General features: G+C 39.7%; 1 protein-coding gene across 1 annotated transcript; it reads right to left on the bottom strand.

Annotated features, from left to right (window-relative positions):
- Positions 1-8289: 8289 nt before the first annotated feature.
- LOC145498515 (dorsal-ventral patterning tolloid-like protein 1) lies at positions 8290-13548 on the bottom strand. Its single transcript, XM_081478437.1, has 4 exons — positions 13473-13548; positions 12859-13254; positions 10367-10801; positions 8290-8807 (listed from the first exon to the last, which is right to left on the bottom strand). Exons 1-4 carry the CDS (start codon positions 13546-13548, stop codon positions 8386-8388), a joined length of 1329 nt encoding a protein of 442 aa, XP_081334563.1. The 3' UTR covers positions 8290-8385.
- Positions 13549-14363: the final 815 nt, after the last annotated feature.

Here is a 14363-nt window from a genome sequence, read left to right as displayed (position 1 = left end):
AAACCTTCTTTTTGCAAACTGTTCCCATTTTTGCTTAAAGATTTTCCACGTTTTTTGGGCCGTATCAGGTCACGTGACCTAATTTGCATAAGTTTAACAGGTCAAAAATAATCACTTCAGACGATGTATTTGTCTCCCAAAAGTTTATGTTGTTATGAACCAAGCCTCAGAACGTACACCACCCCCTAACTGTTTTGAGGAAAATAATTGCTGACCCATGCCTTAATTTTCCTGAGAATCTGTATCTTTATATAGCTCTCAGTCAATTTTCTACATCTATATCTGTTGATGTATACATACGCACTTTGTATCTAGTTTATTTATACACTCTAAATCAAACGAAACTTGTTAAGGCCTTATCTTTATGGTTAATGTGTCCAGTAATCTCGTTCCCAGATCTCTTCGGCTTCGCCCACAAGAGATCTGGGAACGAGATTATGTGTCCAGTCAAAAAGAAATGTAGGTATGCATACCTATCTACTTCGACAATCACTATGCCTCTCAATGATAAAAAATAGGTTTTAAAAACTGATAGACTATCACTTATTTTAAACTCATTACATATAGATGGGATTTATGCTGACGTCATTGTCTGCATTTTTGCTCATTTGCATAAGGCTTTGCGTACAGAAGGAAACATGTTAAATATGAATTGACTCCAGGCAGCTAAAGAGCTAGTGAAATTTAATACGTGGTGAAATTTTAGCTCTTTGGGTGTAATATTCAAGGAGACATTATCTTTCAAAAATTTATGGGTGGCGAAAGCGCTAATGAGCTCATACATTCTTTGTAAAATTTTCAGTTTTTAAACCCGTGTCGAACAAAAAGTATTCCATACATCAGGCTCATATTCATTGGCAGATTTAATCGTACTATGACCTCTCAATATTCAGAACTGATTTATTTGTAACTCCATCAGAAACGGAATTGCTAATTTATGCTAATGAGGCGAATACTGTAAACAAGGATTCCCCTATAATGATCGTGTTCTAAAATATTATATACTAATATATAAAGATCAGACATTCTTCAGCTATAATGCATTTTGTCGCTAAATATAATATTAAAACCAACTACCTTGAGTACTTCAAAGTTTTGGCAGCCTTAAAACAATTCAAGAAAGTATGCTCACCAGTCTTAGATAACCCATCTTCAAATGACAGCGAGTCTAGCTTTTGTCACGCTCAAATATTGACAAAGAATCTTACAGACGCCTTGAACAAGACAAGGCCTCTACACCATTACAGAGTCAAGTAAAATGGCTTTCTGAAGGGGATATGGTGAGAGATTCGACCGTTAACTGGATAAACTTTTACTATGTCTGTCATTCCTCTGTACATGGAAACAAAGCTCAGATTATTCCAGTTTAAGTTTCTGCTTAGACGAATTGCGACAGATGATTTTCTCTATAAGATAGGCATTGAACAAGTGGACTCTTGATCCTTCTATGGGGAAAAAACTACTGATACTTTGGTCCACCTGTTTTGGAACTGCAAACATACCCAAGCATTTTGAAAAAACTTACTTGAACGGATTTCCCATTTTTTTCTCCCTCTTTCTACCAAGGTCTAATTGAAAATGTATCGAATGTACTCCTACACCACCTGCTACTTCTTGCTAGACATTACATGTATACTTGTAAATTAAAGAGCTCCATACCTAAGCTGCAAGTATATACACAGCTACTGTTAACCTCCATGAAAATTGAAAAGAAAATAACTCTAGATAACAGCACCAGTATTAAAATAATTAACGATAATACTAGAATTAACTTTTAAGATTGTTAGCTAAGCGGAATGGTAATGTTGCTATTTTAGGTATTAGTAACCACCTCCTTGTAATGTAAGAATCGCATGGTAAATAGTCGATTAAAATATTTTATGGCATTATATTGTTATTGCATTGCAGTATAGTGGAGTGCAAAGTAGTGTACCAATGTACTGTGCGGCACTGCACTGCACTGCAATGCACTGCAATGCACTACGCTGTTCTGTAATGTACTGTATTGTAAGTATTGTGTCGTGTAACCAGTTATGTGTTTTGCAATAAAAAAAGACTTCTTGGTCGTATCGTTCAATGATTTGCAGGTGTTAGGTCCAATATATCAAAATGTATTGAGTCCATACTCAGAATTGTGTTTATCTGATATCGATGTCTGTATATGTATAGTTAAGAGAGCATGGAGGGTAAGAGTGTTAGTGTTAGTGTTAATCCCACTAATAGGTGCTCATTCCCAAGATAATCCATCTCATGTCGACCTTGCTGTCCACATGAGTAAAATTCACGACACAGGATTGGCTATATTTTCAGAACCCTGGAAGTTTTGAAGCCGCGAGTGATACAAAACTAATTTGAGAGAGGTTACTTTGGTAACAAGATCCATATGAGGGATTACATCTCTTACCCTTCATCCTCTGTTGGCTCAAATCTATAGAGTCTACACTTGTTGTTTATCAGTCCACACTTGTTGGTTTATCAGTCCACACACTTGTTGGTTTATCAGTCCACACACTTGTTGGTTTATCAGTTTACACTTGTTGGTTTATCAGTCCACACTTGTTGGTTTATCAGTCCACACACTTGTTGATTTATCAGTCCACACACTTGTTGGTTTATCAGTTCACACTTGTTGGTTTATCAGTCCACACTTGTTGGTTTATCAGTCCACACACTTGTTGGTTTATCAGTCCACACTTGTTGGTTTATCAGTCCACACTTGCTGGCTATATTTTCAGAACCCTGGAAATTTTGAAGCCGCGAGTGATACAAAACTAATTTGAGAGAGGTTACCTTGGTAACAAGATCCATATGAGGGATTACATCTCTTACCCTTCATCCTCTGTTGGCTCAAATCAATAGAGTCTACACTTGTTGGTTTATCAGTCCACACTTGTTGGTTTATCAGTCCACACTTGTTGGTTTATCAGTCCACACTTGTACGTTGGTTTATCAGTCCACACTTGTACGTTGGTTTATCAGTCCACACTTGTTGGTTTATCAGTCCACACTTGTTTGTTTATCAGTCCACACTTGTTGGTTTATCAGTCCACACACTTGTTGGTTTATCAGTCCACACCTTGTTGGTTTATCAGTTTACACTTGTTGGTTTATCAGTCCACACTTGGTGGTTTATCAGTCCACACACTTGTTGATTTATCAGTCCACACACTTGTTGGTTTATCAGTTCACACTTGTTGGTTTATCAGTCCACACTTGTTGGTTTATCAGTCCACACACTTGTTGGTTTATCAGTCCACACTTGTTGGTTTATCAGTCCACACTTGCTGGCTATATTTTCAGAACCCTGGAAGTTTTGAAGCCGCGAGTGATACAAAACTAATTTGAGAGAGGTTACCTTGGTAACAAGATCCATATGAGGGATTACATCTCTTACCCTTCATCCTCTGTTGGCTCAAATCAATAGAGTCTACACTTGTTGGTTTATCAGTCCACACTTGTTGGTTTATCAGTCCACACTTGTTTGTTTATCAGTCCACACTTGTTGGTTTATCAGTCCACACGTGTTGATTTATCTATATCGGTGTCAGTTTAAATCTGTACACTCTCTCTGCTAACGGGCAAACGTTTCTGGTAAAGTGTCTTGCTAAAGAGAAAGGTCGATCTGAATTGCAATCTGTGTTTCAATCTATGCTTATATGCTTTTTTTTTTCAGAATCTGTAATTAAATAATTATATAGCTTTACGTACTTTTTCTGTTTCTAGTACTTTAAGAGCCTCAGCATTTTACGAGTAGTGATATCAAACTGATGAAACAACTTCCCAAAGAAACTATGAAAAGTTTAGTCTATGACTGATGAGGACAGTTTCAATCTAACAGTGTACAATAATGTAAGCTTACGAAAGAAAGGAACGTTCGAGCTAGATAGGTCCTTTCTCCACTTCGAATAGCCTGTCACTGCTACTTTCAGTGGCAGGTAGACTGATTTTTGTGCATACCTTTGTTATTTACAGTGTAAATAAAGTTATCATTGTTGTTATCGTTGTCGTTGTTGTTCTAGAGATAATGCACTACTCGGAAATCTCTACTTGGAGCACAAAGAAAACTTCTACGTAATCGAATGCTAATTAGTTGCGTAATTACGAGATTTGGCTGAAATGTTTCAACTACTAGCCTTGAATCGCAACAGTCTCTTGCCATTCATCTTCGTGACATTCTCTGGAATTACTTGAGACAGAGTTGAACAAACCACTCGCAAAAACCGAGGAGTAATAACGAAGTCCCGCTGTTATGTTAAAGGTGTCGATTCACAGTCTACCGACTCTCAGGAGTCTAAGCACTGTTACAACTCTGTTGCCATGGATATAATTCACCCGGAGGTGGGTACTGTGGCACATTTTTTTCTCCAGGGTAGCGTGGGGGTGATTCTTCTGGATTTGGATTCCAAGAAGATGATACCGCTGAGCTTGTTGAGTCTGAAGTAGACCCCACTGGAGGGGGTGAGTAGGGGTTTGCTGACGGTTGAGATGCTGAAGTTGTAATTGTCGACACTGGAATTCCATCACCCGCTTCAGTGTTGCGCGCCTTCTTTCGTTTTGCAAGAAAAACACCAATGCAGACCACCACAATCACGAGGAATATCACACCGCATACGGTGCCAAGTATGATCGCCAAATTATCTAAAGACAAAATGGAACACACGACCTACTTAGCAGAATAAGTCACTTTAAATCAAAACAGACAGTGAATAAGAAAAGACTGAACTAAAGAGATCCATCAAACCTCAAGCTCAGTTTGTTCTTAATTATTGCCGATGTGAACGGCTTTAAGTTTAAGGTCGGCACACACGAGGGGACTAGTCACTGCAACAAGTCGCGGGAACAAGTCCCATCGTGTGAACTGGCCATTTTTGCTTCAAAATCTAGTCGCAGGGACCAAAGTTTGGTCCCTGCGACTAGTCCCACGAATTCAGACCAGATTGAATTTTTGGGACAAACCCCTGCGACTTGTTCCTCAAAACGCTCCGTGTGAACTGTACGTGGGAAAATTCCCTGCGACCAGTCCCTTCGTGTAAACTCTTCAGGGGACTAGTTGCAGGGACTAGCCGCAGGGACTACTTCGCGAGAGACTGAGTGAAGGTTTCCCCCTCTCGCTTCGCTCGAGGAATGACTAATCGGAGGTCGACTTGTAGCCAGTCTGGCTCAAGGCCGGTTGCTTACTTTTGTTAGAGAGCACACGTTCTGCGCATCACGTAAGGCATGTTTTAACCACCACGCGCGCGCCGGGTTGACATTGACCTAATCAACTGCGCTACCAAGTACTCGACTAAACTGAATGAAATCAAAAGTACTGTGACCAAATCAAATTTAGTGAACCTACGCTGAAACCAAGAACACCAAAATAGCAAAATATCGCTAACCACTTACTGTTAACGGCTTGCAGCTGAAAAACTAGCTGTTATCTGTCGAAAATTCTGAGTGTGTTCACGTGACGTCATCAAATTCTCAAATCCAAAACTAAAGAGCCATTAAAGGTTTTATCCTCATCAGGCATAAGAGGTACTAAATTCATATCTTTTTAAAACTTTCCAGCTCAATAGCGTCCCTCGTTTAGAAACCAGCGCATTTTGAATTTCAGAGTTATGGCGATGCGTGACATAAAGCTAAGATCGCGTTTGTCGAAAAATATACACTTATCTAGTGATTTTTAGTAAAAGTATTAGGAAAAGTGTTGTGTAAATGTTTTTTGGTTCGGTTCAGACAATTACTCGACTAGATAGCCAAAGTAAGTTCCAGATGTTTACACTATTTTCCGGCCGCCATACTGGAGCACTAAGGAGGTCCACCAACATGGCAGCTCCATACTAGCCTCTATAATTTTGCGCGAAACATTTCGACGAATATCTCAACTTTGGGACAACGCACACACCTTAAACTTTGAGAACTGTCTTCTTTATATATCGTCTATAATATCACAATTTCTTGACTTTATCCATTGAATGGTTTTTGATTATATTTTTTATACACTCTCACTGAAATCCAACTGTTAACATGTATCTGCAGATGGCGTAGTGCGCGCGCAAAACAAGTGCGCATGCGAGAGACGCAAATGTTTTACTTACTGGGGAAGTGATGGAAGGCCAAGGCCAGAAATGATTTTGGTTGGTAGAGTTAACTTTGTAGTGAGTTGATGACAATAGAGCTGGGAACAGTCTAGAAGGAAAGACCTTTGCTCTCACTCTAAGCAACGTATAATGTGACGCGAAAAGGATAGGAAATGTGGCAAGGAAGTTTGGTCCGCCAGCTAGTAAAAGTATAAGTCCTATAGTCATAGTTGCTGACTTAAATTAAATTGAAGATGGGACCAAGAATTTTGAAAGATAGCGTTTTAAAACTAAGCCACACGCATAATTTAGGACTGTGCTGAGACCAAAATTCAATCCAATTAACGTCCTTTTCCAGGCTGGGAAACGTTACTTCTGAGAATCAGTGATATATGTGTTATTGAAGTAGCGTGAGGTGCGTACTGGTGAAATATTGGTCGAATTGTTACTATTTTTGCAGCAGGTTTATGAACCGAGGCTTACGCGAGGTCCGTAAACCTGTTAAAAGAGAACAAGACCTATATTCTCCGATACATACCAAACAAGCTAGTTCAATAAAGTATTTTAATCTGCTGATAAATTAATTTTTTATTTTAATCTGCTGATAAATTAATTTGCTACGTCTCGGTGATCCATTCTCGGTAAACGCCCGAGCGAAAAGTACGTTTTCGCTTCGCTTTTGTGAACAGTTAACTGAAATTGGCCTCAAAACATTAAGGTAAACAGATTTCTACTGAACAAAAAACTTTCTTTTGTTTTGCGCAATGAATTGAAAAAGAGATTCGCAGAAATTAATTCGTGAGCGGTCCATCCTAGCGGTCCATATTGTAAAATTCAGATCGCTAGGAGAACCAATCACAATTTTCTTTTTCAACGCGGACCAGTTCAGCCCTAAGATAAATGGTCTTTGTATTTACACACTCAGTGATCTTCGTGTTCAAGCAATCTGATTGGTTCGCTATCTCTGGCTAATGAGCATCATTCACCTCCTACCGAGGGAATAATATACGATTCAAGCAAAATTCAACATGGCCGGCATAAAGTCGCGTTCCGCCAGTGTTTCTGAATCGGAAATCCTGAGAATAAAAAAAGATGCTGTACCAAAAAAATACAAAGAACGCTTTGAAATTTGGTCTGAAAGTTTTCAAAGGAGAGAAAAGACTTACAGACGTTCGACTTTGGCAATCACAGATCTCAACAATGTAAGCATGGTTAATAATGGTAATAGGACTGAGTGGAATCCAATTCGGTCTGTAATCATACGAGTGATTAACAAAATCGGACGACAGCGAAGCGGGAGTCGGATTTGTTAATCAGGAGTGTCATTACGGACTGAATTGGACGACACGATGTCCTGTTACCAATTAATCGTAACCATTACAATTTCCCACAATTTGAAAAAAATAGCTTTTAACAGTCATTTTTAAACATCATAATTAAGAAAAAAGTCATCGGAAACTAAACCTGCACAATTTTACAAAGTCAGTCTCTTGAATTGGTTACTATAGTGACTGTAATCAATGCTGTGATTGGTGGATTTAGTGGAGAGGACTTAAAATGATTGGCTCATGTAACTGTCCGATTACAGGTGTCCGATTACAGCTAAGTGTCCGATTACACTGTCCGATTACAACTTTGCAGATTAATTAGAGCAAAATACACCAGTTTATGCACCAATCACATTTAAGGAAATTGTAATTGTTATGATTAATAGAGTAAGCAAACCCGACCGCCAAGTCGCTCCGCGGGCGCCCGGAATTGACAGAAAGGAATGCCACAGGGCTCATTGGCAGAAGCATGCAGTGCTATTCAACGAAGCACCTCTACGCCGTTATGCAAGAAAACATTCAGTTTTCACCAAAGTCCTGTGTACACAGCATATTTTCAGGTGATCCTTCGCCAACTGTTCTTTCAATTTTCATTTTATGTGAAAAAGAAACTTTGATCGAACAGTAAAACCGTTTTGCAAACAGACTTTCGATTAAGATTAGTGATTTGAATGCTGTTGAAAGACCATTCTGCTAGATTGTAACGAGGATTTTCTCGAAGTTTATCTAGATTTGCCATGTTTGAAAGTTCTGTAAATAGTTCAGTTGGTGCATGCTTCATGCCGTTTGCACGCCAGTTTTCCACGCATTAATGAGGTTAATGAAATCGACTTTTAATGGGTCTCTTTTCGTTTGTTGTTGGGATCACTTCGTGTTTATATACTAAAACTATTATTCTTTTCAATCTCGGCGAATAGCGGCAGAATATTTACCTCACTGCTTCGCGGCTCGGCAAATATTCTGCCACTACTCACCTCAATTTTAAAGAATAAATGTCAATTATACCTACTCTTAAACACTTTAATCTTACTTGGTTTATCCACAGCGTTGAATGTGGCTTTAAACCCCGGGTAGAGCCTAAAGTATCCACTCCTTGATATGAAACGAACCCGCATGTACCGACTGCTTGACCTCATGGGTTCTGGAACTACAATATCACAGTAAATTCCCAACGAATCTTCGGTCTTCCCATCATAAACTTCCAGCGAACTGCCATAACATGCCTTCCTTTCGCGGGGAAGCAATTGAAATCTCTCAAAGCTGAGTTCCACAACTTTTCCCTCTGGTACAGTGATAAGCCATTCACACCGGAGAAAAAAGTAATCTTCCATTGGGCTTTGCAGAGTTCCGTGTGAACCATTTAGCTTCAGGTTTAGATTGTTGGCGTTTCCTGGGAGACACAACTCCTCATCGAAAACTGGAAACAAGTACAAGAGAATATCGTTAAAGGTAATCTGGCTAAGCAAGGAGAAAATGTACAAGATTTGCGTGCTCAGTTCGAGACCGGAAGTTTAGCTATACGACTAGATTATCCATAGATGACTGAACTGACACCGACTGACAGCTGCAATGAAATATTCTATACCAGATAACTCGCCACACCTACTAGGAGACGCACTGGTCCGTTTCGCAAACGGTTGATGCCATTTTCGCGACCCTGAGAAATTTTTGTGACTATCAACGAATTTTTCTCCACTAAAATTAAAGAAAAAAGAGAATTTGTTAGTAACCACCCAGTATCGAACCCGGAACCTCTGTTTCCTAACATCCCTCTTAAACCACTACACTACCAGATTGATCCGCCAAATTTCCACAAAATGTAATTATAAAACGTGACTGTTTTCAAATATTAATGACAGAGATGCCCCAACCATCAAATAAAAGCTAGCCGCAAGCGAACCAGTGCGCATATGAACAATTAAGCATTTGGTGAGTGCGTTTTACTCCATCAACAAATTATATAACCAGTTTCTACGTTGTCCAGGCCTAAACTAAAGCAGATATGGCATCGTCCATTCTAAAAAGCTTGGTTACCAATGATGGCATCGACCGTTTACGAAACGGAAATCAGCCTAGGCGACAAAGTTTGATCTCACGCCTATAAATTACACCTACTAACAGTAAAAGTTACTAAAAATTGCCCTGACAAAATAGATGTGTGACACACTGGCGAAAAATGTTCAAACTTCAACCAGAACAGAAGAGAATCGCTCGCGTAAATGACGGCCCCCAGCCTCCCCTCTTTTAGAGGGGGGTTTGGATGGGATGCTGGTAAATTTTAAATGATTTCATGGCTATCACCGTTAAATTTTGATCCCCAAGCTTTCAGTCAATTTTGCACATCTCAGGAACAAAATCATTCTCAACTGGCAGTTCAAATTTAAGCCGACTCTCAGCTGCGAGCTAGTGAAACCCTACCCAGACCCTATTAGAAGGGAACTTGCTAGTTTTGGGGGGAAGACATCTAGGACTGGTAAAGGTAAAGTCTGCATACGAGCCAAGTGGCCCACCAGGCCGGAGCTTATCCCAGTTTTTGTAGCATGAAGCCACTAGAAGTATTTCTACTATCCCCTAGATGGGATGCTAGTCCATTGCAGGGTTACCCCCAGCATTAAGTTCGCCGGTACTCATTTATACACCTGGGTGGAGAGAGGTACTGTGAGAGTAAAGTGTCTTGCCCAAGAACACAACACAATGTCCCCGGCCAGGGCTCGAACCCGGAGCACTCGTTCTGGAGACGAGCGCACTAACCATGAGGCCACCGCGCCTCGCACGACATCTTTGGAAATGTTTAGAACGTTCTTGGAAATCTTCGAACGTGTTCAGTTATGACCAGGCCCTCCTCGAAAATACTGGCAATCCCGATTAAAAATCTCACGCCTTTGGCTCGGAAAAGATGGCATATATGGTATTCAGAAGAGTTATACAAACTAAGAAATAAAAGAATTAAATACGTAATTAAGACAGTGCAAATACCTGTGTGTGTCAAGTCAGGCGCTTCGACAGCTTCAAAATGTGCTTTGAAACCTCTTTTTCCTCGCACGCCAATGGGGACGGCAAGAAAACTAACATAAATTTGAAAATCAGGGTCATAACTCGAATAGACATCAAAGGCCGTCAGGTTTCCACAATAAGTGTTTTGTTGGACTGGCCGCGAACCGTAATCTATTCCAACATGGTCCATGTTATAATTGCAATCATCGTCAACATCATTCATCGAACTTCCTCTGAGTTCAAAATCTACAAACTTTATCTGGATTCGTTTATCAAAAGGAACTTCCAATCCCCAGACGCATAATGCATTATCTGGATAAGGTACGGGATAATCCGGGGAGAAAATTGTTCCAGTGCTCTTATATCCAACGTCAATATAATCTTTATAAGGGTAACGACATATCCCAACGGCCTCGTCTAAAAGTAAGAAAAAAAAAATTAAAGTGACATTATTATGGGTTTTTACAATGCGCTTGAGACAAATTTGTCAGTTATAGTTTTAAATTGAATATGCTCTCATAAATCAAGTCATTCCAGTTCTTTTTGTCAGAGTCCGTCATATTAAATTGGGAATTCTATCACTCTGATAGTTAAGCACATTACATCATTACAACTACCTTAAATAACACGACTAAAGTTCATTCAGGTTGCCAATAACAAGACTCGAGCAGTTAGCTTCCGATATTTCTCGATACATTTTACAACTTTCGTTCCCTTCTTGTTTTTGAAAACTTCAGATTTGAGTTGACGCTAAGTTGTCCCTTAATCAGAATCGCGCGATTGAAGTCTACGGTTTCTTTGTTATCCAATGATTATATTGTGGGAATTTTATATTTAACACTGTGGCTAAATGATCAGCAGCCGGTCAAGATTTACAAACCACAAAATGACTGACAGTCTGATATTTTTCTAAAATTCAATGAATCGAAGGAACCCATCCAATTCTGGGCTCAGAGAACGAGACCAAGTTTGTGACACTTAGTTCATTTCGATCCTAGCTAGGATCCAGTGATTTTAAAACCGTGACCGGCAGCCCAGAATAAACTAAGCGGTAGACTTGAGATCTATAAAGCTCTTCTGGATTGCTTCGCACTTCTCAATCGACATAAGGTAATTTTTATTGGATGGGTTTCTTCGATTCCTTTAGGGCATTTGACACCCTTCTGCGCACGTGCGGCAATTTCTCAGTTTTTATCTGACGGAACAGTTTTGAAAGTTGATATTAGTAGGAAAAATCCCTCTCCGTCGACCTTATGAGGCGTGTGAAAATAGTAATGCCTGTATTGAAGAACTGTTTAGTCAGCTATGAAAGATTTTTAAAAACGGTATATTTTGTGTTTTGAGTTGAATACCGTCGAGAAACACGATGGCGTTTCGAAGCTGCTAGGGATGAAACCTATTTTCGCCCTGTAGTCCTCTCGGGGGTTAGGGTTATTCTTTACAAACAAAAGGTCAAAAGCTGGTGGATAAAGAAATTTTCGAAAGGTAAGTGAAACTCCAAGCTGACCCGCGGCGAATTTGTGGCGCTCGTGATATTACGCCTTCTATTGGTTAAAAAAATTGGTGTCAATCAAGATCGCGCATGCGCTTTATCGTGACACTGGCCCTTTACATTTGTAAAAAGCATCGGACTGCCCGGCATTGTGATTTGAAAATCTTGACCGGCAGTCGATTTAAAAAGATCTAAGTGTCACAAACCATGGTCTCTTTCTCTGAGCCACGTGTAAACCAAGTGTTAGACTTGCAATCTATAAAGCTCTTCTAAACCACTTAGCAGTTCTTTATCGACCTAAGATAGTCTGAATTGGCTGGATTTCTTTGATTCCTTAAATCTGTCAAAAATTCTCAGACCGGCCGGCATACGTTGCCGGCTGCTGGTCATTTAGACACATATTAAACATTTTGCGCAGTGATTCTTTCCTTATCCAAATTTGCCCGGGACCATACCCATTCAGTGGGAGAATATGGGCCTTTGGTCTTTTTAAAGATTAAAATCTCTTCAAAATGTCAAGGCATTTAGCACTGCTATGTTCAATGGAGACAATACAATAAATCAAGGAACAAATATCGTAAAGTAGAACTGAAAACTTGTTCAAATCCCAACTAGACGGACATTTACAAGACGTGGGGAAGTTGAATTCGAGGCCACCGTGCACAAATTAATTTATCCAGTAACAGGGAAGACGATTTAAACCATGGACCTCCGGATTAAAAATCCAGAGCCTTAACCACTTGGCCACGCCGCCCCCTAGCGCACTTCGGTACATACATTAAGACTTCGGACTGATATTCCAACAATGCGTTCGGCTCGGTATACATCTAATATTATTTGTCGTGGAGCCGTTCCTACCCAAAATCAAACAGAATGACAACGGAGGGGGTTTTTGTACTGACATTCTACTACACCAGAAGCGTTAATAAAAAAAAATACTGAACAAGAATATAGTTTTAATGTACATGTGATTACTCAGTACCTTCTCTAACCGCTGAAACACTGATGCTGAACCCTCTGAAAGTCATCTCGCTGTCTGTGTGCAACTTGATGAACATGTTAATTCCAGTGGAATAAATAACTTCAGGATGAACTGTACCACAGAATGATCCAAGAAAGAGAGACGACTCCGATTTTCCATCATAAAAAGTTAAGTTATCAAATGGACAGCGAGTCAATGAAAGGGCTTGATCTTGTTGCAACTCAAAGTCATTGAAAAGCACCTTCAGTACATAGCCTGAAAGTTTGTTTTCAATTTCAACCTGCCATGTACATTCCATGTTGTCAGAATAACCCATGGGATACTCGGGGCTTGTTATAGTCGTGCTGTAAGATGCTGATGCATTAACCAGCCATGAATCGCTCCCGGTTGAACAGTCTATCATATCGAGAAAAAAACATATATATAAGTATTAAGCGTTTCAAGAACCTGCTCAGTGACCCACAAAGCTTAGCCCTTCTGGTAGAGTGGTAACAGGGCTTTCCACACTGGGCATTTCATTATACGGAAAGAAGAAATATCTCTACTTGATTTATGTATGTATACAAAAGATATCACAGTTGTAGAATAACATAACATGAAATTGAGTCGCTTACTCTGAGCAAATGTTACTTGTCCTGCCAAAGCCACCAACACCAGACCTATAGGATAAGAACAAATGCAGACTGACATCGAATAGAGGGCTTCGTAACATTTTAATTATTTTGTTTAATCTACATGCACAACTGAAAATGTACAAATTTACATGTGCAAAAAGCTTTCTCTATTAAGTTTCCTTCTGCTTCCTCGTCATAAAGAGTTACAGTCGAATCTCCCGTAAGCGACCACCCAAAATTTCAAGCCTAGATGGTCGCTTACGAGATCTCTGACCATATTGAGGAAAATTTTCCCTCGTTAGCATATGGTAGCTGCAGAGGCTTACCCCATGTTTTAAATGTTTTATTCCTGAATAAAGTCAATTTCGAGAAGAAATCCGGTGCTTCCAAATTTTCGTCTCTTGTACTACCCAGGAATGCGATGATGTTGCAACACCTTATTATCCAATTTACACTCTAAATATCTGTCAAGCGATCGCTTACAAGAGGTTGAAAACAAAAGAAAATTTCAAGGGTTTAGCTCTAAAAGTGGCCGCGGTCGCTTACGAGAGGTGGTCGCTTACAAGAGGCTCCAAATATAGTGATTTGACTGTGAAACTGTTGGTATTTTGGAAAACTAGTCGCTGAGGAGAAGTGGTCGCTTACTAGAGGTGGTCGTAACCGGAGGCTTGACTGCAATTACATTGATCACGCACGGCACTACTACAGTGTAAAATACATTTTCATTTGAAAAGTTTTGTACAAGGACCATTTGTGAAACAGACGCAAAAAGCAACTCGGGAATGACCTAGTAATTTCCATATTACTCAGATTTTGAGGCACGAAATTAAACAAGTTCAAATAACGACAGTGCTCAACAGCTAATTAGAGTCTCGACTCTTATCCTAAATC

The sequence above is a fragment of the Orbicella franksi genome, chromosome 9 (genome assembly GCF_964199315.1).
Source record: "Orbicella franksi chromosome 9, jaOrbFran1.1, whole genome shotgun sequence".
NCBI lineage: Eukaryota > Metazoa > Cnidaria > Anthozoa > Scleractinia > Merulinidae > Orbicella > Orbicella franksi.
The sequence above is the reverse complement of the archived record's forward strand: the minus strand, read 5'-3'. Positions and strand labels throughout refer to the sequence as shown.